Source organism: Dunckerocampus dactyliophorus, chromosome 4, assembly GCF_027744805.1.
Source record: "Dunckerocampus dactyliophorus isolate RoL2022-P2 chromosome 4, RoL_Ddac_1.1, whole genome shotgun sequence".
In the NCBI taxonomy this organism is placed as follows: Eukaryota; Metazoa; Chordata; class Actinopteri; order Syngnathiformes; family Syngnathidae; genus Dunckerocampus; species Dunckerocampus dactyliophorus.
Window position 1 is genome coordinate 36,906,805 of NC_072822.1, and position 22,500 is coordinate 36,929,304.

General features: G+C 46.1%; 1 protein-coding gene across 6 annotated transcripts in view; it reads left to right on the forward strand.

The window, feature by feature from the left end:
* The first annotated feature begins 2,352 nt into the window (after positions 1 to 2,352).
* Positions 2,353 to 22,500, forward strand: part of srrm4 (serine/arginine repetitive matrix 4) — a 67,424-nt gene continuing 47,276 nt past the window's right edge. For 5 of the 6 annotated variants that reach the window (XM_054772447.1, XM_054772448.1, XM_054772452.1 and 2 more), the window contains exons 1-2: positions 2,353 to 2,838; positions 2,927 to 3,031. In XM_054772447.1, coding sequence (XP_054628422.1) covers positions 2,360 to 2,838; positions 2,927 to 3,031 — 584 coding nt within the window. In that variant the 5' untranslated portion in view covers positions 2,353 to 2,359. Of the gene's footprint in view, positions 2,839 to 2,926; positions 3,032 to 21,249; positions 21,836 to 22,500 lie in introns of those variants that run through there. The other variant, XM_054772453.1, reaches the window with a different exon arrangement.

Consider the following 22,500-nt stretch of genomic DNA (forward strand, 5'->3'; position numbering starts at 1 on the left):
ACCTGAAACACAACCATCCTTCAGGTTTCCCAAAAGAGCTACTGCTGACGGTGTGCTACAGCCAACGCTTGTTGAGGCGTTTGGTCGGCAATGTAAACACAAACAAGATGGCGCAGATGCAATAGTCTCCGAAAATGTCGGTAATATCGATTATCGGCGATAATTGGTAGCACAGTTATGAACTAGCAAAAGGCCTACTTGACCCTGAAACATCCCTCACCGTGGACTGGAAGCTCCCATGAAGTGCTGCACGTGCGCTATAAACCTTGCAATCCCGCCTACCTCTGTGTGCCCAGCGTCACTCGCTAACAACGGATGGAAACACAAGACTTCTATCAAAACATCTGATGGTGGCGTCTACCGTTTTTCGGAATTCACTACTTCCTGGTACGGCACTGCAAGCATCATGGAAGTGTAGTTTGTTCAGCACAGCACAGACTACGTCACTTTGTGTTGTATGGAAAGGACGCTCACGGAAAAGCTCCGTCTACCATTACCGGAGTTTTAAAGTTCTTGCGACTTTTGGTGAATACAGTTCGTGATCACAACTTGTGATTACAACTCTGCAAGTGTGTGCTGAGACTTCAGCCTCAATTTGGACCAGCGAGTGGATTAAACTCACCAAAACAGACAGTTAGCTGGAGCCGACAGCCGTTAAAGGCAAGCTATCACGCTAGCCGCGGTTTGACAGCTGCACACGAAACCGGACTTTAAAACACCTGGTGTTATCTTGTGGAGCTTTTTCAGCTAGTGAGGACTGGTGAGAGACAAACTCGCTGTATAAGTAAAATTAATCACCGAAAGCAATACACCACAAGTCAATGGCTAACTAACTGCTAAGCGACAGTAACAATGTCAAAGGCTCGAGGGAGAAGAAGCGGATCAAACGGTGGTTCTAACAGTTCTGGTCAAAGTACTCCAGATTCAGTCAAGTATATGAACCAACTCCGGAGACAACCGGAGGTGCACACCAAGTACCTCAACCGTTGCCGAGACCTTACAACGATGACACAGGTAACCAGATGAGACAACCGCTTGTAAGTATAGATATGGCAACAGCTAGATCCTTACAGAAGATCAGTGACCACACGAAAAAGCAAGAAAGAAGTTTGACGGAAAAGTGTGAGGCTACCACAGCGCAAGCCCTGGGGGAAATTGGAAAGAAACTGCAGAAAATTGTGGATACTTCCTCCGCCATGCAAAAAGAAATAGGGTCCCTAAGGAAGGAAGTTCAATGTCTGAGAGTGGAGAATAAAGAATTACAGGAAAGTTATGCTGCATTGAGAGCCACTCTCAAACAGGAATGTGAAGTTGTTGATTTTTTGCAATCGAAGAAGGTGGATGTAGACATCCAATCTATTGATACTTGCATCCCACTGTATGGTAGGAACCTACTACACCCGTCATCATCGTCAAATTCACCAACAGGAAATACAAGGTTGCTCTGCTGAAACAGGGAAAGAAGCTGAAAGGAACAAATGTCTACATGAATGACCACCTGACCAAGCGCAACGCTGAGATGGCTAAGAAAGCACGTGATCTGAGGAAGCAAGGAAAGATTCAAGGAACATGGAGTGCAAACTGCAAAATCTTCATCAAAGCAAATGGAGGACCAGAGGCCAGAGTTCTTGCTGTCAAAGACATCAAGGACCTAGAAAGATATTGAGGTCTCCCAACATGGAGGAAAACAGCTTTAATATGCCACAAGAAGATCTACAATTGGACACTTTTTACTTTACAGATCACAAACACTTGGATATGGAAAAGATATTGATCCAGACTCAAATGTTTTCTCTCACATTACAAACGACTGCCGTTATTATACGGAGGAGCAATACAACAACAGCTTCATCAACGACGACAAGTTATCCATCATCCACATAAACAGCAGAAGCTTGTACGCAAACTTTACTAATATTAAACAATATTTGAATCAATTCAAAGAACCTTTCAAAGTAAAAGCAATCTCAGAAGCTTGGATCAATGCTAACAAAGGAATGGACTTCGAGCTGGAAGGATATGAAATGACGTGTGCAAACAGGAACAATGCAAATGGAGGAGGTGTGGCCGTATACGTGGACAAACATTTGAACTACAAAATGGTAAAGAATATGTCATTTGTCATTGATAACATTTTAGAATGTATAACAATGGAAATCTGTAAAGACAAAAGCAAAAATGTGTTAATAAGTTGCGTGTATAGAACTCCAAAGTCAAAGATTGGAATGTTTGAGGATTGGATTCAGACAACGTTTACAGACATACAGGAGGTCAAATAACTATTTTTATATGTGGAGACTTCAATATTGACCTTTTGAACCCACACAAGTGCAAGGAAATAGACGACTTCATAGACACAATGTATAGTTTGAGTTTATATCCTAAAATCATCAGACCAAGTAGAATACCAGAGCACTGTGTCACCCTCATCCATAATATATTCACCAATGACTTGGATAACAACACCATCCGTGGCATCAGTGATCATCTTCCAGTGTTCACTATTTACAAGGAACATTATAAGAAAAGACAGGTGGAGGCAAAAAAGACTTTTCAAAGACTGCGTACAGAGGACAGCATCCGTGCCTTCAGGAAAGATCTAGAAGAACAAAGTTGGGAGAGGGTCTACAGTGCAATAGATGTGGACGAGGCATATGACAGCTTCCTTGGTACTTATATGGAGCTCTACCATAAGAACTGTCCCTGGCAAGAAAAGCCCAAGAAGCAAAAGAAAAACCAGCAGCCATGGATGACAAAAGGACTAAAAACGGCCTGTAAGAAGAAGAAGACATCATACAGGACATTCATCATTCAACAGACTAAAGAAGCAGAACAAAAGTATAAGACTTACAAAAATAAGCTAACAACTATCTTGAGAGTGTGTAAAAGGGATTATTATAGTCATGTCGCTGCTTTCTTCTTGCAGTGGGGGTGCGCCGAGGCTCCGGAGTGGGCTAGCAGCTCCAGGGAAGCTAAGAACACCAGGGAGGCTAACAACAACAACAGTAGCATCCAGGCCACCGCTGAACAGGTTGAACAGTATGGACACACACTCACACAATAAAAATAAATGAATGAATCGGACATGGAAAGTCTTTCAGACGGTTAACAACTCTAGATTAATCTGGGACTCAAAAGCAAAACCAAAGGGTATATTGGGTGGTCACCTTAATATACGCAGCTTAAGATCAAAACGTGAGCAGATCAATCACCTTTTGACAGAGTCAACTCTAGATTTCATTTGTTTGTCAGAAACATGGCTTAAGAAAAATTCTCCCTCTGCTGCTGTTAAAATTCCAGGTTATGTGGGATTTAGGAGGGATAGAGCTGGGGTGAAAGGTGGTGGGGTTCTGGTCTATGTGAGAGACACCATTCAGTGCAGAGATTGAATGATCTGGAACGTATCGGCCTTAACATGATTCTTGCACCTCAGATGTCTTTCACTCTCATAGTCATGTATCGTCCACCGTCCTCTAACATGAACGTCTTTGATAAGTTTAAGGAAATATTACGCCAGTGTGATTTTAAAAAGGAGGTCATTATAATGGGTGATCTAAACCTAAACTGGGAAGATAAAAATTCAAGAAAAAAGCTGAAGCAGATAACTGATAGTTTTAACTTGGTCCAAGTAGTAAAGGGTCCTACACGGATTACAACCTCTACCAGTACTCAAATTGATCTGATTTTTACCAACAGGCCCGAAAGAATTACACAATGATATAATATGATAACTGGGCTGTCGGATCATAATTTGGTACTTATATCTAGGAAATTAAGTAATAGGCGAAATGTTACACTTTCTGGCAGTAAAGACTTCATTGGTATCCCAAGAAATAAACAGGAAGCTTTCAAAACAGCCATAACAAACCTGAACTGGGACAATCTACTTTCAGACAATAATGTGGAAATAATTAGTCAGAATTTTATAAAGAACATACAAAGCAAAATCAAGGAATTCACAGTCAGAACTAAACGCAAAAGCCAGAAGCAGTCTCTCCCATGGCTGACTGACAATGTCATCAAACTCATGAAGGACAGAGATAACGCTTTAAAAGCAGCCATAAAAACTAAACTGAGCCATGACAGGCAGATATTTACTATACTGAGGAACAAAGTGATTAGACAAATGAGAAAAGCTAAAGCAGATTTCTTTATTCTATTATTGAAAACTGCCACGGCAACTCGAAAAGCATCTGGACTCAAATAAATAAACTAACTGGTCAAAATCATACTTTTACAAAAGAAATTGAATTAAAAGTTAATGGTACCATCCTACAAAACCCAACTGATGTGGCTGAGACATTCAATCATTACTTTATCGAGTCGGTTGCGGACATAGCTCGGAGTTTCCCAGTTCAATATAATGAGTGTACTACTACAAGTAGTACTGTCATAGCAAACAGAAATGAGCCACAGTTTGTTTTTAAACCTGTGTCAAGAACTGAAGTCACAAAAGTGATAACATCTCTCAAGACATCCAGAGCAAAGGATGTGTCTGGGATGGACACATTCATACTGAAAGAAGTTAGTGAGTCAATAGCTGGTCCATTAACACACATTATTAACGCTTCACTAAGTCAGGGGATATTTCCAGAAGCGTGGAAACTTGCTGCTGTTGTTCCAGTTTTTAAAGGAGGGGATCCTTTCCTCACTTCAAACTACCGGCCTATCAGCATGTTACCCACTGTCTCAAAAGTTTAGAAAAATTGGTTGCCAAACAAACCATTGACCACCTCAACAATAGCCCTTTCGCACTGCATCCAATGCAATTTGGGTTCAGAGCGAACCACTCTACAGAAACTGCCACTTGCTACTTTGTTGAAAAAATCAAGTCATCCATGGACCGGGGAGGGGGGGCAGTGGGTGCTGCCTTCCTAGACCTGCGGAAAGCATTTGATACTGTTAATCACTCTATATTATTAAAGAAACTCCTGAATTTCATCTCTCTTAACTTGTTACTGTCATACCTCTCATCTCGCTTTCAGCTGGTTAAAAATCATAACCATAATTCCAATGTCTTAGGGTTATCAACTGGTGTCCCGCAAGGCTCAGTACTAGGCCCACTTCTATTCAGCATGTACGTTAATGATCTCCCTTTTGTGTGTGAGTCATGTGACATCTTGATGTACGCTGATGACACAGTAATCCTAGGTCATGGGAAGACGGCAGGGGAGGTTGAGACTAAGCTAACTGATGCAATGGTGAGAATGACATCCTGGCTAAATCAATGTTGTTTGCAGTTAAATGTTACAAAAACGGTCTGTATGTCATTTCTGTCTCTGGTGAGAGGCTTCAGGTTGTTACAGAATTTAAATATGTAGGACTACACATTGACTCGAATCTCAGCTTCAAAAATCACATAAAGAAAGTCTGCAATAAGGTAAAGTTTAGAATGTCAAATTTTAGCTTTATCAGAAACTCTCTATCAATTGAAGCAGCCAAGATATACTTCTTCTTTATGATTATCTCTCACATCACTACTGTCTGATAAGTTGGTCTAATGCACACTCCACTGTAATGAAACTACTAGAATCATGATATAAACAAGCACTTAAAACACTGGATAAAAAACCTTTCAGATACCACCATTGCCATATTTTGAAGAAGTATAAATTGCTGAGCTGGGAAAATCTCATCAAATACAAAAACATCTGCCTAGTATATAATATCTTGCACGGTTTGGCTCCTCCTCCACTATCCGCTTTCATAACATTTCGGTCCTCCACTACCAGGGCCACCAGAGGTGCCACCAAAAAAGATTGCACAATCCCAATCAGGAAACGCACATTTAGCCAGGCTGTATTCTCATTTAGAGCATCCCATCAATGGAATACAGTACCACAATCAGTCAGAGAATCTTCATCATATCACTCTTTTAAACTCAATGCTAAGAATTGGCTTGTTGAATGGCAAAGATGTGTGCACTAGCAGTATCACTGGTACTACCCATTATTTTACCTGCGTCAGGTAGTGAACAAATTAAATGTAAATGGTAAGGTAGCCAATATGGCTGGCTTGGCGGTGTTTGTATTATAATTTTTCATTTTGGTTTTATTAATTTTATGATATAACTTGTACTGTGGGGAAATGTAATGCTGACTGTTTTTCTGTCTATGTCTGTTGTGTATGGTGTCTTTTTTGTTGTTTTGTTTTGTTGGGTCGATTACCATCTGGCAAAGGGACTGCCGATGAAAATTAGCCTTTCAGCTAACTCAGGTACATTTACTTTCTGTAAAGAAATGTTGATTAATGTACACTGTCCCTTTTTAAAAATATAGAATTTGAGAAACTACTTGATAAGAACAAAAATAAGATGAGAGCATCTTAAATAGTATTATAAAGAACAACATTAAGAAAGCAGACCACCCCCACTATTTCATGGTGGGAACACCAACAGGAAGGACATGAAGGAGATACTTGACATGTTCAACCATTATTTTGTAAATATTGGACCAAAACTGGAAGAAGAAATTCCAAAACAAGACCCAATTGATGAATGAATGATATCATTGATAGGAATCTTAATTCTATGTTTCTCACTGCTGGAACCAAAAAGGAGATCACTGACATTGTTAACCATTTTAAGGCAAAAACATCAACTGGTTGTCATGGAATCGAAATGGAAACAATGAAAAGGGTCATCAATGAGATCGCAGACCCGTTAACATACATTAGTAACTTATCATTTCAGACTGGAATATTTCCTAGCAAAATGAGAACAGCCAAGGTGGTTCCAATTTTCAAAAAAGGAGACAAACACCAATTTACAAATTATCGACCAGTTTCCTTGTTACCACAATTCTCGAAAATTGTGGAGAAGCTATTTAATAATAGGTTGGACAAATTTATGAATAAGAATGAATTATTGGCAAGTAGTCAATATGGTTACAGAGCCAACATTTCAACTTCTATGGCACTGATGGAAATCACGGAGGAAATCACTACTGCCATAGACAACAGAAGATGCGCAGCTGCAGTATTCATGGATCTGACAAAAGCTTTCGATACAATTAATCACAATATCTTAATGTCAAAATGAGAAAGCTACGGAATTAGAGGTTCAGTCTTAAATTGGGTTAAAAGCTACCTAGCAAAGAGGAAACAATTTGTAAAGCTAGGAGAATACACATCTGGGAGTTTACACACCACGTGTGGAGTACCCCAGGGGTCCATACTGGGACCAAAACTGTTCAATTTGTACATCAACGACATTTGCAAAGTAACTAACAACTTAAAATTGGTCTTATTCGCCGATGATACCACCGCTTTCTGTTCTGGTGAAAGCACACAAGAACTCATTAAAAAGGTCAAGGATGAAAAGGTCATATTAAAGTCATGGTTTGACAGGAACAGATTATCCTTGAACTTAAGTAAAACTAAAATAATGCTTTTTGGAAATAGTAGAAAGGACACGTACGACCAAATACAAATAAATGAAGTGGACATTGAAAAAGTGGAAGAATATAAATTCCTTGGGGTTATAATAGATGAAAAAATGAGTTGGAAATCTCATATTAAATATATTCAACAAAAGGTGGTGAGAAATATGTTCTTGATCATAAATCACTCCACACTCTGTACTGTTCCTTAGTATTAGCATATTTAATGTATTGTGTGGAGATATGGGAAATAATTACAAAAGCAATCTTCACTCACTCACTGTACTCATAATGTATTCATTCATGATACCAAGTATAGACAACATACACACCTTTATTTTTAATATCACATATTAGTGAGGATCATTCATAATACCAAGTATAGACAACATACACACCTTTATTTTTAATATCACATATTAGTGATGATCATTCATAATACCAAGTATAGACAACATACACACCTTTATTTTTAATATCACATATTAGTATCATTCATGATACCAAGTATAGACAACATACACACCTTTATTTTTAATATCACATATTAGTATCATTCATGATACCAAGTATAGACAACATACACACCTTTATTTTTAATATCACATATTAGTATCATTCATGATACCAAGTATAGACAACATACACACCTTTATTTTTAATATCACCATCTGGCAAATATTGACAAATTGTGATACCACCACCACGAGAAGAAGCAGCATCTCTGCTCTCACGGGGGCCGTATAACACTTTGGTGGTTATTGCTTGTGTGCAGAACCCCCCCCCAGGCATCAATAAAAAAATATTTAAAAAAAGAGAAAAGTCCCCCAGCAGCCTCAATCAGAGCACCAAATTTCTCTTTCATCCTCTCGCCCGCTCCCTTCCTGCCCGTCCCCGAACTGAGCATTCGCCACGCTGCATGTTGGCGTTCAGTGGCGTGGCTCCGAGCGGCAGCTCACTATCTGGCAGGAAATGAGCTGGATCGCGTGTGTGTGTGTGTGTGTGTGTGTTATCAGTGTGCAGCAGCTCTGCACTGGAAGCTCAGGAACTCACTGAGAGCGAGTCGGTGAGTCTCGCTATTTGACCCGCAGGTCCTGGAAGAGAGCCGCGGTCTCTCCAGAACGCTTGGCAACGCAACGCCGCCGTGGTGTTTAAAACATGGATGCAGCCGCTGCTCTCTGCTGAAGCACAAATCAGGTCGCTGTGATTTGTCCTCCCCTGCTTTTCTCTTCATGTCGCGTGCAGTTAGCATGATGCGTCTTTGCTGTACGTTCCAAGCACCACTTCATTGTAGCCCGTAAGGTGCCGATAGCGTCAGTCGGGGTGTCCAAAGTGCGGCCCAGGGGTGTTGTCTGTCCTCAGCTTGCGTTTTATTGGCCCACAGCATTTTCTGCAAATTAAATGAATTCATGTTCATTTCCTCCATTTTCTTGCCTACTCTTCGTTCCTCGCCGTGCCCTCCCAGCCCGAACGCAGTGGCAGCCAATCAGTGCCCACTTCAGGTTCGGACTGACCATAAATATCATCCCGATCATAATGTACCGAGTGATCCGTATATAAATATCATCATGTAGCGTGTAGCGTGTAGTGTGTAGCACGTAGCATGGAGTGTGTAGAGTGTGGAGCATGTAGTGTGTAGCGTGTAGTGTGTAGTGTATAGCATGTAGTGTGTAGCGTGTAGCACATAGCGTGTAGTGTGTAGCGTGTAGTGTGTGTCGTGTAGCATGTAGTGTGTAGCATGTAGTGTGTAGCGTGTAGCATGTAATGTGTAGCGTGTAGCGTGTAGTGTGTAGCATGTAGCGTGTAGTGTGTAGTGTATAGCATGTAGTGTGTAGCATGTAGCACATAGCGTGTAGTGTGTAAGGTGTAGTGTGTAGCATGTAGTGTGTCGTGTGTAGCACATAGCGTGTAGAGTGTGTAGCGTGTAGAGTGTAGTGTGTAGTGTGTAGCGTGTAGTGTGTAGCACATAGCGTGTAGCATGGAGCATGTACTGTGTAGCGTGTAGTGTTTAGCGTGTAAAGTGTGTAGCGTGTAGTGTGTAGTGTGTGTAGCGTGTAGTGTGTAGCATGTAGTGTGTAGCATGTAGTGTGTAGCGTGTAGTGTGTGTAGCGTGTAGTGTGTAGCATATAGTGTGTAGCATGTAGTGTGTAGCACGTACCATGTAGTGTGTAGCATGTAGCGTGTAGCATGTAGTGTGTAGCATGTAGTGTGTAGCTTGTAGAGTGTGTAGCGTGTAGTGTGTAGCATGTAGTGTGTAGCGTGTAGCGTGTAGTGTATAGCATGTAGTGTGTCGCGTGTAGCACATAGCGTGTAGTGTGTAGCGTGTAGTGTGTGTCGTGTAGCATGTAGTGTGTAGCATGTAGTGTGTCGTGTGTAGCACGTAGCGTGTAGAGTGTGTAGCGTGTAGTGTGTAGTATGTAGCGTGTACTGTGTAGCGTGTAGTGTGTAGCACGTAGCATGTAGCGTGTAGCATGTAGTGTGTAGCACGTAGCGTGGAGCATGTACTGTGTAGCGTGTAGTGTTTAGCGTGTAGCGTGTAGAGTGTGTAGCGTGTAGTGTGTAGTGTAGCACGTGGCGTGTAGTGTGTAGCCTGTAGTGTGTAGCATGTAGCGTGTAGAGTGTGTAGCACATAGTGTGTAGCACATAGTGTGTAGCATGTAGTGTGTAGCATGTAGTGTGTAGCATGTAGTGTGTAGAGTGTAGTGTGTAGCATGTAGTGTGTAGTACGTAGCGTGTAGTGTGTAGCATGTAGTGTGTAGTACGTAGCGTGTAGTGTGTAGCATGTAGCATGTAGTGTGTAGTACGTAGCGTGTAGTGTGTAGCATGTAGTGTGTAGCATGTAGCGTGTAGTGTGTAGTGCGTAGCGTGTAGCGTGTAGTGTGTAGCATGTAGTGTGTAGTACGTAGCGTGTAGTGTGTAGCATGTAGCATGTAGTGTGTAGTACGTAGCGTGTAGTGTGTAGCATGTAGTGTGTAGCATGTAGCGTGTAGTGCGTAGCGTGTAGTGTGTAGCATGTAGCGTGTAGTGCGTAGCGTGTAGCGTGTAGTGTGTAGCATGTAGCGTGTAGAGTGTGTCTTTGCTCGTTTGTGCGTCTCGTAGACCACATGACACTCTTCCCTTTGCTTTCTTCTGGAATTCTAAATGTGCGAAGACGGCAGCGAGCTGACGTTGCACTCGGAGCCGCGCGAGTCATCCTGCAGGCGCGCGTGCGTCACGGGAGCGCCTCAGCGTGACAGCGTTCGCGTCGCAGGGCACGGAAGACCCAAAAGAAGCAAACGTGTTTTGGTTGAGTCACATGACCAAGCCGGCACGGCTCAGCGTGTCTCTTTGTTAGCTAGCAACTACTTCCTGGGGGGGGGTTCTATTTCCAGTTAAACAGGAACAAGAAGACGGATCCACGCAAAGAAAACTGCAACAATTGCAGTGCGTCGCATGTTTGTTTCCTTGCAGGCTACTTCCTGTTTCACACAGGAAACGTAAGATGACAGGACGGCGCCATTTTCAAGCCTGAGGGGGGGTTCATGGTTCCATTGTGACTCACGTGGCAAAAAGAGGCGATACATTTGGATTTTTACATGTATTTGATTTATGTTGTTTGTTTTTTGTCATTTAATGCAGGCGCTGTTGTTTTATTTATTTTAGTTGGTCGCTCTGTGCACTTCTGTTGTCATGTGACAAGTTGATTCCGGTCACCTGGAGAGGATCGCTGGCGCCATGAAAGGATGGATCACCTGTCACATGACCAACACAATCAAACACGACACCTACGTGGCTTTGCTAGCATGCTAACATGCTATCACCCAGCAAGATAGCCAACAGTCACTCGCACTAATTGAATGTGGCAGCCTGAGATTTGGGGAATAAAAGTCGTACATTTACCAGGAAAAAGTTGTAAATTCCTTCCCTCGCCCATCACGGCAGATATAGCCGCTTTTCACGTGGCTCCGCCGGGACGTAAACATGAAAGACATGATCACCTCGGGCAAAAACAGCATGTCTTATTTTGAAATATCTGGACTGAAAAGAGCAGGAAGTCCTGGTTAAAGCATGAAGTGTGCAGCAATCCCTCGCTTATTGCTGTCCATGGGTTCCGGACCCGGCAGTGATAAACACGTTTCCGTGATGTGTGAATTTCCACAGTCTTCATGTGAGACGTGAACACGGGTTTCTTTCTCAAGAGAGACCGACGGTTGGCGACGGTGGTCGTGATGGGACTGGTTTGTACCCATGCTAGCCGTGTTAGTGTGCGGTAACGGGCACACTCAGGACTTGTGTCTCGTATTCCAGACTTTATGCCCCCGCCATGATAACTTTGTACGTTTTTCACTTACGCTGAAGGTCCTGCTTCACGGATGCAGGAAGCAATGGCGGCGATGCCCACGATACCCACGCGCTCGCAACGTGCTCTTGCCGTGCACCAGACGTCAACTTAGGCTTGGCACGGCAAACTGTGGGACAATACGGATGCAAAATGCATTTATGTCTTATATGTCTTATTTTCTCTTATTATGTCTACTATATTGGCTAATAGGAGTATAAAGGTGACTATAGGGTGTTATTACATGTATAATAACCACTATTATGTCTACTATATTGGCTAATAGGAGTATAAAGGTGACTATAGGGTGTTATTACATGTATAATAACCACTATTATGTCTACTATATTGGCTAATAGGAGTATAAAGGTGACTATAGGGTGTTATTACATGTATAATAACCACTATTATGTCTACTATATTGGCTAATAGGAGTATAAAGGTGACTATAGGGTGTTATTACATGTATAATAACCACTATTATGTCTACTATATTGGCTAATAGGAGTGTAAAGGTGACTATAGGGGTGTTATTACATGTATAATAACCACTATTATGTCTACTATATTGGCTAATAGGAGTGTAAAGGTGACTATAGGGTGTTATTACATGTATAATAACCACTATTATGTCTACTATATTGGCTAATAGGAGTATAAAGGTGACTATAGGGTGTTATGTCATGTCTAGAGGGTTCTAATCATGTTAAAAAAACATATTTAGAAGGTGGTAAACCATAACTATGAAAACATTCCATTTATTAATTTATTATGAATCCTACTCTAAAATTCACTTATCACAGTCGGGTCCAGGCCTAATGAAGCACAGTAAACGAGGGACGGCCGTGTTTTGAGCACAAGCTGTAGGGGGCGCCACACATGCCATGAAGATGGCGGGATGGCTGGCTCAAGGGCGAATGTCAAAGGCAGTAAATCGTGTCCCGCATGAGTTTGCCAGCGTGTGTCCTTCTTCTTCTTCTGATGAAAGCTTCCATTGCGCCGCACATGAAAGGCACACGCGTGCTCGTCAGCCTCATGACGTGAAATTAGCATCCAGGCCGTCAGCTGGGAGCCGCTAGCCAGCGATGATCGCCCAAATCCAACATGGGAGCCAATTAATTGGAGTCGTTTAACACTCCAGCAAACACGCTCAAAAATTCAGAGGGCAAACAATGACGATGCCGAGCATCTTCCTCATGACTGACACACTCTCAGGAGTCATCCATTAGCCGGTGACGGCGCTGAAAACATCCCCGACTGGCTGGCACCGAAGGCCTGCACGAGAGAGGACTCCGTCCTCCGTCCTCCGTCCTCCGCGAACGCACTAGCGAGAGAGGAGATGCACAGCGGCGGCCCCCGCAGGAAGCGTTACTCAGCGCTTTTAATCACGTCACCGGTGACTATGCGGGCCATGACGCGCACGGAAAAGACAGACGGCTTTTGTCCGAGACAGAAACTTATTCTATTCTAAAATTGTTGGTCTTGCATAAAAATGTTTGCGTTTAGTTTCATTCAGTGTCAAAAAATATGATGTGGCTTTCATGGAAATACCGTACATTTAAACAAGCGCCATAGTGCCCCCCCATTGTGGTTTGGCATCTGCATATTTAGATTCCTTGGTGATGGAAACATCCCATTTCAGGGTTCGAATGACTTAAAGAATGCTAATAATGCTAACGCGATAATGTTAGCGTGATAACACATAGCATAATAGCGCTAGGTGTCTGCTTAAGTTCATATCCATGAAAATAACCAAAAATGCTAGTATCCGCATGTTAGCATGCAAGCAATGCTAACATGGTAATGTTAGAATGCTAACAACTAGCATAATAGCATCTACCAATGAAAATGGCTAAAAATGCAGCATGCTAATGCTAGCATGCTAGCATTGCTAACACGCTAATGTTAGCATTCTAACACCCAGCATAAGTGTTCATATAAATGTCTACCCATGAAAACTGCTAAAAATGCTACTATCTTGATATTAGCATGCTCAGACTGAGCATGACAGGGGTGTCTGACCATGAAAATAGCAAACAATGCTAGTATAACATTAGCATGCTAGCGATGCTAACATGCTAACACCTAACATGCTAGTGGTGTTTATATATGCATCCGCCCATGAAAATAGCAAATGATGCTAGTATAATAACATTAGCATGCTAGCGATGCTCACATGCTAGGATGCTAACACCTAGCATGATGGCGCAACGTACCGGGAAGGCAAAATGTCCCGAACAAGGGCTCTGACCATTTTTGTTTTGTGGAGTTACATGCACACATGTCAAAAATGGTCCTATCTCCTTAAAAAAAAAACACCCCCAAAATGTGATCATTTTCCTGAAACTTACTGCGTTCTGCTGCTGATCACTAAAGAATGAACCTTTTTTTCCGGATGAAGGATGGGAGTCCAGCGTTTTTGGCGGGAACACAACGCCGGCACTGACTTGGGAAAAGCGTGTGGGAGGCAGCGAGTCTTCCCTTGACTGCAGCTTCTTCTGTTGTTTTTGTGCTTTTCCATCATCTCGCTAACGCTACCGCTTGCCGCCCTTTCTCCGTGGCGTGGTGCATGTTTGGCAGCTCTGATGCGCGCCGCAGCCCAAAACAGCAAATGAGCAAGCGATGGCGAGCGTGTGGTGTTTGTGTTTGGCACCGTCGGGCGGCAGATGCCTCCGATTCGCCGCCATTAGTCCTCCGTTGCGTCTGGCGGACATATTTATGCTTCCTCCCATGGGCCGGCGCCGCTCCGACGGGGCGAGGAAACGACGCCGTCCAACGAGATGAAAGCGATGTTTGACGCCCCGGACGTTTCATCGGCCAAGTAATCCCACTGCGACCTTTGACCCGATTTACGCTGGACAAAGCATTAGGAACGCCTCCCGACGTCACCCACGGCTTCTTGGACTTCGGTTCATCACGACTGTTAGCACTTTGCTATGTTAGCACACAAATACCTCATTTTTCTTGACCATTTCAGCTGTGGCGACTAAAGATGACTTTCCCTCACAGCACGACCACCTCATCCTCCGAAAATTCTCAGAATATTTTCTCTTTATTTCTCTTTTCCATTTCTGCTGTTTATTTTGGACCTCCTGTAAACCAGGGGTGTCCAAAGTGCGGCCCGGGGGCCATTTGCAGCCCGCGACTGTGATTTTATTGGCCTAAAAATGTAATTTAACGAGGAAAATAAAAACAACAGCAGCAGCAGCAAAAATGGGAAAACCAATGAAAAGTGAAAATATGAAGATAAGACTTGTAAGCTAGCAAGTCCGAGTCGTTTCAGCAGCACCACGTGGAAATAGTCACCATCTTTTTAGGTCAAAAACAGGAAATCAAGTTGCAATGTTTGGAAAGTCAGGCGGGGGAAAATAAAGTATAAAAAGAGAATCAGGAGAAGAAAACATACAAGAAGAAAGTTGAAATATTATATTATACAAAAAAACATGAAACATTTTTTTACGACAATAAACTTGCGAAATGAGGAAGAATATCATTTTAGTAACAACGTTGAAGAAAAGACAAAACAGCTTCTTTTTCTGAAAGATCAAAAATACGATGGGAACACCGAAAATGGACACGAGGAACACCGAAATGAGAAAGCAGAAAGCTGCCATCGGACGGGAGTCACGTGGGAAGAAGGACCAAAAGGGCGCCGCGCGGTCACATGACCTGATGGAGCCTTCACAAAAAGTCACGTTTGCCCCGTGGGGGGGTCCCGTTGTCCCACCTTGTCTTTGCTAGCAGGCGTCATTAGCATGAGCGGCGTATCGCCCGCCGTTGTTGATGTTGGGGGGCGCTGATGGCGAAAGTCCCGCATGACGGAGTCCACGGTGGAGACGGCGCTCAGGAGCGGCCTTGGCGGAGGTCCGCTGAGTGAAGCGGGCCACGCGTGGGACAGCGGCCCGATTCTCAAAAGCTCCAACAGGATTAGCTTCCTGTGTGGGGGGGGGGATTCATGTCAGCCATCTTTTGTTTGCTTCTAAAGGGACGAAAAGACGAGCCATGAAAGTGAAATCCAGCATCTCCACCCTCGCTGTCCGCTTGACCCTTCAGAGTAAAAGCTCCTCGGAGATTCAGTAAGAAACGTAAGTTTGCGTTTCGGAAGCAAATATGACACCCCCATGATTGCTCTGTGGGGCCCCTCCCCCTCTGTCGCCATTGCAGGTGCACACGCACGCTCGTGGGCGTCACGTGACGTTCCTATCAGTAACGGAGAGCTTTGGCTTTGGGCTCAGCTTCCTGTTCACCACAACGGACCCATGCAGAGTCCGCATCACTGCCGACCCCCCCACCAATCCGCCTGTCCGTCTCGTGTTCCGTCCTTCCTCAGTCGTGAAGAAGACCCGAGGAACTTAGAAGATGCTAACCTGACCTGAACTCAGTCTTCCAGCATGAAGTGTGTCCCTCAGGCCTCGCTCACAACCCACCCAAGGGGGGGTCCATCAACGCGCGTCACTCGCATGGTTGCGCAAGGTCAAAGTACGTGGCCGCACGCCACACCTGGCCGTGAGCGGTCCCGTGCACCAGGTTGTGCACGTGGTCGGTGACTTGTACGGCGTGCTGGCAGCGTACGACCTCCGTACGACCTCCACATGACCGAGATGCCTCAAGATGGCGCCCGTCCCACCGCAGAGACTCCGCGGCCTGATGCTGCAAGCAGCTTCAGGTGGCGGCGCCATCACACCTTCTTCGCCTCTGCTGGGGGTCAGAGGGCAGCGGACCACCTGTCCTGGCATCCTGGAGTCGCGATGCCAGGACTCGTCCGCCAGCTTGGCCCCCCCTGCTGAAGTCAGTGTGCAGCACCCGCGTTCCAGGCGCCGAGCACCCGCTCACTTTGCCACCCAACTGGACTGGGGAGGGCACCCCCGCCACACGTCATCCATACCCGACGCAGCCAAACGTGCGACGTGGGCTCAGGATTCCGCTTCGTTCACGTGGTCGGCAGGACCGGAAGAAAAGTCACTCGGCTGCGAACCGACCCAGTGAGGGTTGAAGGTCACGACCTGATGAAGTCAGCAGAGACCCTTCCTGCCGACACCAAACCGGATCCTCTCAACGCCGACAAATTCTGTCCGGTGGTCCGGTACCCCACACCCACGGCGTCCCCCCAGCACTGGTGCAGCTGCTGCCACCTCGTGGGCTCACTTTACAAAACACGAGCAGAGGGTTGCCTACAGCCACAGCTGTTGTCGAAGTTGTCAAAAAGCAGCACAGCAACTTGCTGCTGTTGTTTGTCACGTGAATCCTGTGCTGGGGGGGGTTTAGCGTGTCATGAACCACTCCCCCCCCCCACAAATGATGAACACTGAGGCGGAATACGCAGGCGAGGAATACGTCGTCGTGTGTCGCCACGCTGACGCCACTTTTGCTCTTTTCGGGCTGTCAGCGTTTGACTTTACAACATTTCGTTTTACGAGGTTTCATGTTATGGCGTTATGACAACCCCCCAGGAAGGATGAATACTGTAGAAAAGAAAAAGAGGCCTGGTCACGTGCACGTGTGGAAGCCATCACTGCCACCAAACATGAAAAACACGCAAAAGAGCTGAGCTGGCAAAAGTCTGTACAATCCTCGCATTTGATCAAGCGCACCTCGCCTACAGTCCAGCACCATAATGGTGGCGTGCACGAGTGCTGCCAGCACCGGGGAGCTGCGGTTCACTGAGCGGTGTAGGGTTTGTAAATGGATGGATCATTACGACACCGTCAGCGATTAGTGATGTCTGGCGGCAGGGCAAAGCGCAGATGAAGGACATTTTGCCTTCAAATGTTGTGTGGTCGAGTGGTTAGCATGTTGGCCACGCAGTCAGGAGATCTGGGTTGGAATCTCTACGTGGGCTTGGCATGTTCTGTGTGTGTGTGTGTGTGTGCGAAGTCAGCTGGGGTAGGCTCCAGCATACCCCCGTGACTGTAGTCAGGGTAAGCAGCATAGAAAACGCTTGGATGGATGTCCTCCTCTCACGACTCCTTCCGGCACGAGTGCTCCATCAAAGTGATTAAGTGTGCCACACGCACACACGCGCACACGCACGCACACACACGCACACACACACCCCCACACACACGCACGCACACACACACACGCACACCCCCACACGCACACACACACGCGCACACACACACACGCACACACACGCACACGCACACCCCCACACGCACACACGCGCACACGCACACCCCCACACGCACACACACACACGCACACACACACACACACACGCCTGCGGCCGGAGAAGCCATCAATTAGAGGAGGTTCAGTCAAGTCTTCGTCCTCATCATCGCCATCTTCTTTCTCCGACCTCACCGCGCACTGCCGGCGACCCCTGGGAGCGCTTGTGTAGGGTCTTCACTTTGCGGCAAAAGAAAGCTGCCGCTGCGAGGAGGCTTTAGAGGGCAGCGTGTGAAGGACGGAAGCGGGTGAAGAATCGAGTGACGCTTAAAGAACGTGCGTGATGCTTCGTCTTGGTCCTCAGCCTCAAGCATGCGTGTGAAGAAAGGACATTCAAAGCTGTGACCTCCAAGGGGTGGCATTGCGTGGCCTCGGGGGTCGTTCCGCTAACTGTATTCCGGAGCGGGGCAAAGCTTCTTGACCATCTGGCTAGCGGGACACTTCTAGGAGCTTCCACCGCCATCTTTGTGCAAGAATAAAACCGAATCCTCCCAAAGGCTATTTTAGCCACGTGAAAAACTGAGAATGACACTTCATGGTGGAACACTTCTACTCGTGAAGCGCTGCACACAAAAGGCTGAAAACCGGTGAAAACGTGCACCCCTACTGTGTCACCTGTGCTTTTATTTTTCTGGTAAATACACCACATGGCGGCGCTGTTGTTAACCTCCATACAGTACGTTGACTTGACACTGTCAACCACCTGCTGTGACGTTAGGGGGTTTCGCCCAATCACCACTAAAATCGGTGGCCGCCATCAAGCAAAATGTCTGCCAATGGCGCCTGTGGGACTTAAGTCATGGAGCATTAGTCTAATAATGGCAACACTTTGAGGTATCTGTACGTGTACACGAATGCTAGCATGCATTCCAGTGCATTTTGGTACCCGCTGCTGGGGGGCTGGCGAGCGCCGGTGTGTGAAATGCCAGCAAGATGGCCGGCATCAGCCGATATGTCTTTGCAGGGTCACGATGCTAACATGTCTTCATTGATGCTAGAAAATAACAACCAACAATCCAAGTTGGATTATTGGCAAGTGTGAACGAAAACAAGAGTTCACCTTCTGAGATCTCAGCTGCCGCCGTCCTCTTGGATCGGAACCGCTGGAAACGATCAACCCAGGCGGTCGTTACGTGTTGGATTTGGAAAAAGACGACAAATGTCACGTGACAGCTCACGAGGTGACCTCGACCCAAATGAAGGTTGGTACTGGTGCCGAGTGAGGTCCGATAAACATCAGGTCTCCTTCAATGCCACAGAATTGGGCCTGCGTGAGAGCACCAAACATGGGACATTGAAAGGGGGACGACAAAGACTTGTTGTTCCTGGAGTCCTCTTCCACGACTCCGTGATGACATCACTGGCGGAGCTGGTGGATGTCAGACACCTGGCGTTCCTCCACGGGCGCTCAATTGGGACGTACTTGGCCACTCCATCACCTTCAGGCTCTTCATCATCTTGGAGGTCTTTTTGGGCTCTTTATCATGCCGTGCCATGAAGAGGGGGAGGGGTCACACGCTGCTTTACAATGGATGGAATTGATCTTTTGAACCACAGCTTCCCCGGTGGCGGCAGCACTCGTGCACGCTACCACAACATTTGCCCGATATTTGGACAGCGGTGCCAGTGTGTTGCCTTGTGTCATGTTCTCACAGATTGTGTTGGAATTCACCTTTCTCCTCGAGGAACAGCAGCACTCGTGCATGCCACCGCCTAATGTTGTCACAGTAGATCATGTTGGAATTCATCCTTCCCCTCGATGAACCGCAGCTCCGCAGTGCCGGCAGCACTCGTGCAGGCACGAGTCCTGTGGCAGGGCACATGTAGACAACCAACCATTCACGCCTGTGGACAATGAAGCTAACATGTTTTTGCACCCAGAACATCCACGTGTGCACGAGGAGAACATGCCAACTCCACACAGAGATGCCCCCCCCCCAATCTCCAGACTGTGTGGCTTGTGTGACTGTGTGGTTTTCATTGGATAGTAAACGTTTGCTGCTACACAAGCAGCACACTGACTACTCTAAAGTGCGTCTTTACTTCCTGTGGCGTTCAAATGCTGTCCTGCGTCATATTCTGTCAACAACAGAACCCAAACGTGTAACATCACATTCATGGGGGTGTCGCCGCTGCCAGTCATGGCATTAGTAGCGGGGCTGGTGGGGGAGGGGGGCGGCGGGGGTGTCACCAGGCTGTTGGTCTTTGTTATGCGTCTTGTGCAAAGTAGAGTGCAGCCGAGGAGGAGGATGGAGCCAACGGACGGGAAAAGCCCCCCCGGGGGAGGTTTGTGTCAGCCGCATGCTCCTCTTTGTTATGCTGATGTGCTCTCAAGACGCTGATGCCGCGTGCACGTGCACGTGCACGTGTAACCGTATTTCATATGAAAGGATCATTCATATTCAAATATATCAAACAACATATTCAAATGATATGAATTGTATATTCATATTAAATGGATTAAAATGTATGCCACATATGAAATTGTTATTGTTGTCCAAAACATGATGAACTCATTCAATCCCAGCCATTTGTCCCAAGTCAACCCCTTCAGGAGCGGCCATTTTGGACAGAACGTAGTGTTCTATGGTTATACGCACATGGAACCCACCAAGGAACATTACACTCCCGTCTTTCATCCCCAAAAAATTAGCTTCTACCCTTTTCCGTTCTTCAGTGATCAGCAGTTAAACACAGGTAAGTTTCAGGGAAATATCGGTTCCTGACTAAAAGAGGGAGAAAAGCGGCTTTTAGTGAAAAGATACTCAAGCATAACTTTATTTGTTTGCTCAAATATCCAAACAACAATACCACAACACAAAAAAGTACAAATCTATCACCATGAACTATTTACAATGTGTGTGCGTGAGTGTGTTAAAATTTCCCTACAATGCGTCACCTGCTGCTGGCTACATTCTTCGAGCTCTCTGGCTTCCTCGTTGCTGTCAAGGGTGTTAATAAATGCCAAAGATCCAAAGATGGCGGCCATTCTTGTGGCAGCGAGCGTTGGGTTTCAGAAACGTATTGAATGACTTAAGCAACATGTTGGAACATTTCAGAGTGTGCTGAAAGGTGCTTCTCTCCCAAAACATCTTCTGGATTTCCAGCTGATGACTTGAGTCATGTCCTACAAAAACACTTGTGTGTTTTTTGTGCATAATCCTGCAAAGAATGAAGTCAAAGCTCCTTTATTCTCTTTTTCATAGCAGCAAAAACACCTCAGCTTCCTCTGTTGAGGGTCCACGGGGAGGAACACAAAGACACAGCTGGAGGGAGAAGTGAAGTGATGATGATGATGGGGGGGGGCATAGAAAGGATGAAAGGAGATGCCCCCGCCACCAGTCCCTCCCTCCTTTGACGTCATTGGCCGAGAGACACAAAACAGGCGGCTCTCCGCCGAGCTCCTCGTTTCATTGTCGCTTGTGCACGCTGACGCTCGCCTCGCCTCCGCCAGACGCCACACGCAGGCTCTAACTCTTCTCCTTGCCGCCTGAGCCCCCCAGCCTGCGGGTGGACACACGCCTCTCAGGACGGGTTGCCTCCAACGGCCGCGCTCAGACTCCAAACTCTCCAAGCAGCAGATGTGAAAGGGAAACCCGATTGCACCCCCCCCCCCCGGACCTCTTTTTATCTGGAGAACAATACCTCCACTTAGGAGAGGGGGGGTCTTTTGTCCGGCTCACACAGGACACGCACGCTGACACGGTCTGACTTCAGCACTTGAACAGCTCCTCGCCCACCTCCCCGTGCCCGTTTGGACGCTCCCTGGCATCCCTGCCATGATGCAAACGGAGACTTCGCTCCAGCTCGGCGCCTCGCTGGCCTTGGCGGCGCCGGTGGAGAGCGGCGCCGCCCTGCAGCAGAAGCAGCTCTTTGAGAAGTTCTGGAAGGGGACCTTCAAGGCCGTGGCCACACCGAGGCCGGAGAGCGTCATCGTGGCCAGCATCACCGCTCGCAGCAGGCGGAGCCAGTGAGTACGCGCCCGGAAAGTTCTGTCTTGTCGGGTCCTGTGCTCGCCGTGGGGGTGTGGAGAAACATAGTCAGGATTCTTGGGCCTACAATGTTTTTCACACCTCCGTGTTTATTGTCTTCGATGGTCACAAAAATATACGCCAACGTCGTTGAAGACTCACGTTCAGGTCGTTGAAATCCAACCTTGACATTTCACAAACGCTCTCGATTGGGTTATGAAAATGTTTACGAAACAATGCACGTTCATTCTGTCTTCCAAATACACACAAATGTCGCCGATGTTGCCAAGAAGACTCACGTACGTACGTTGGGTCGTTGAGGACTGAGTTGTCTTCATTGTTCACGTGTGATGTGAGGTCATTGAAGCCTGGAAAGTGAAACACACGGGCTAGCAGTTAGCTAGCAGTTGCGTTAAAACTCTTGTGATCCTACGTTGTCTTCGATGTTGACCGAAACAAATTCGCTCGCTTCGTTGGGACTGAATGTCAGCGATGTTTACGATGTTGGGTGGCTGCAGGCAACGCTCACATTGTTCACGAAAAGCCGGACGCCGGTTTCGTGTGTTAACGACGTTCACGAAGCCAAAACGCACATGTCACTCGGTGTTTACGAAACAATGTACGCTTGTTCTGTTGGAGACGCACGTCGGTGTCAAGTGAAGAC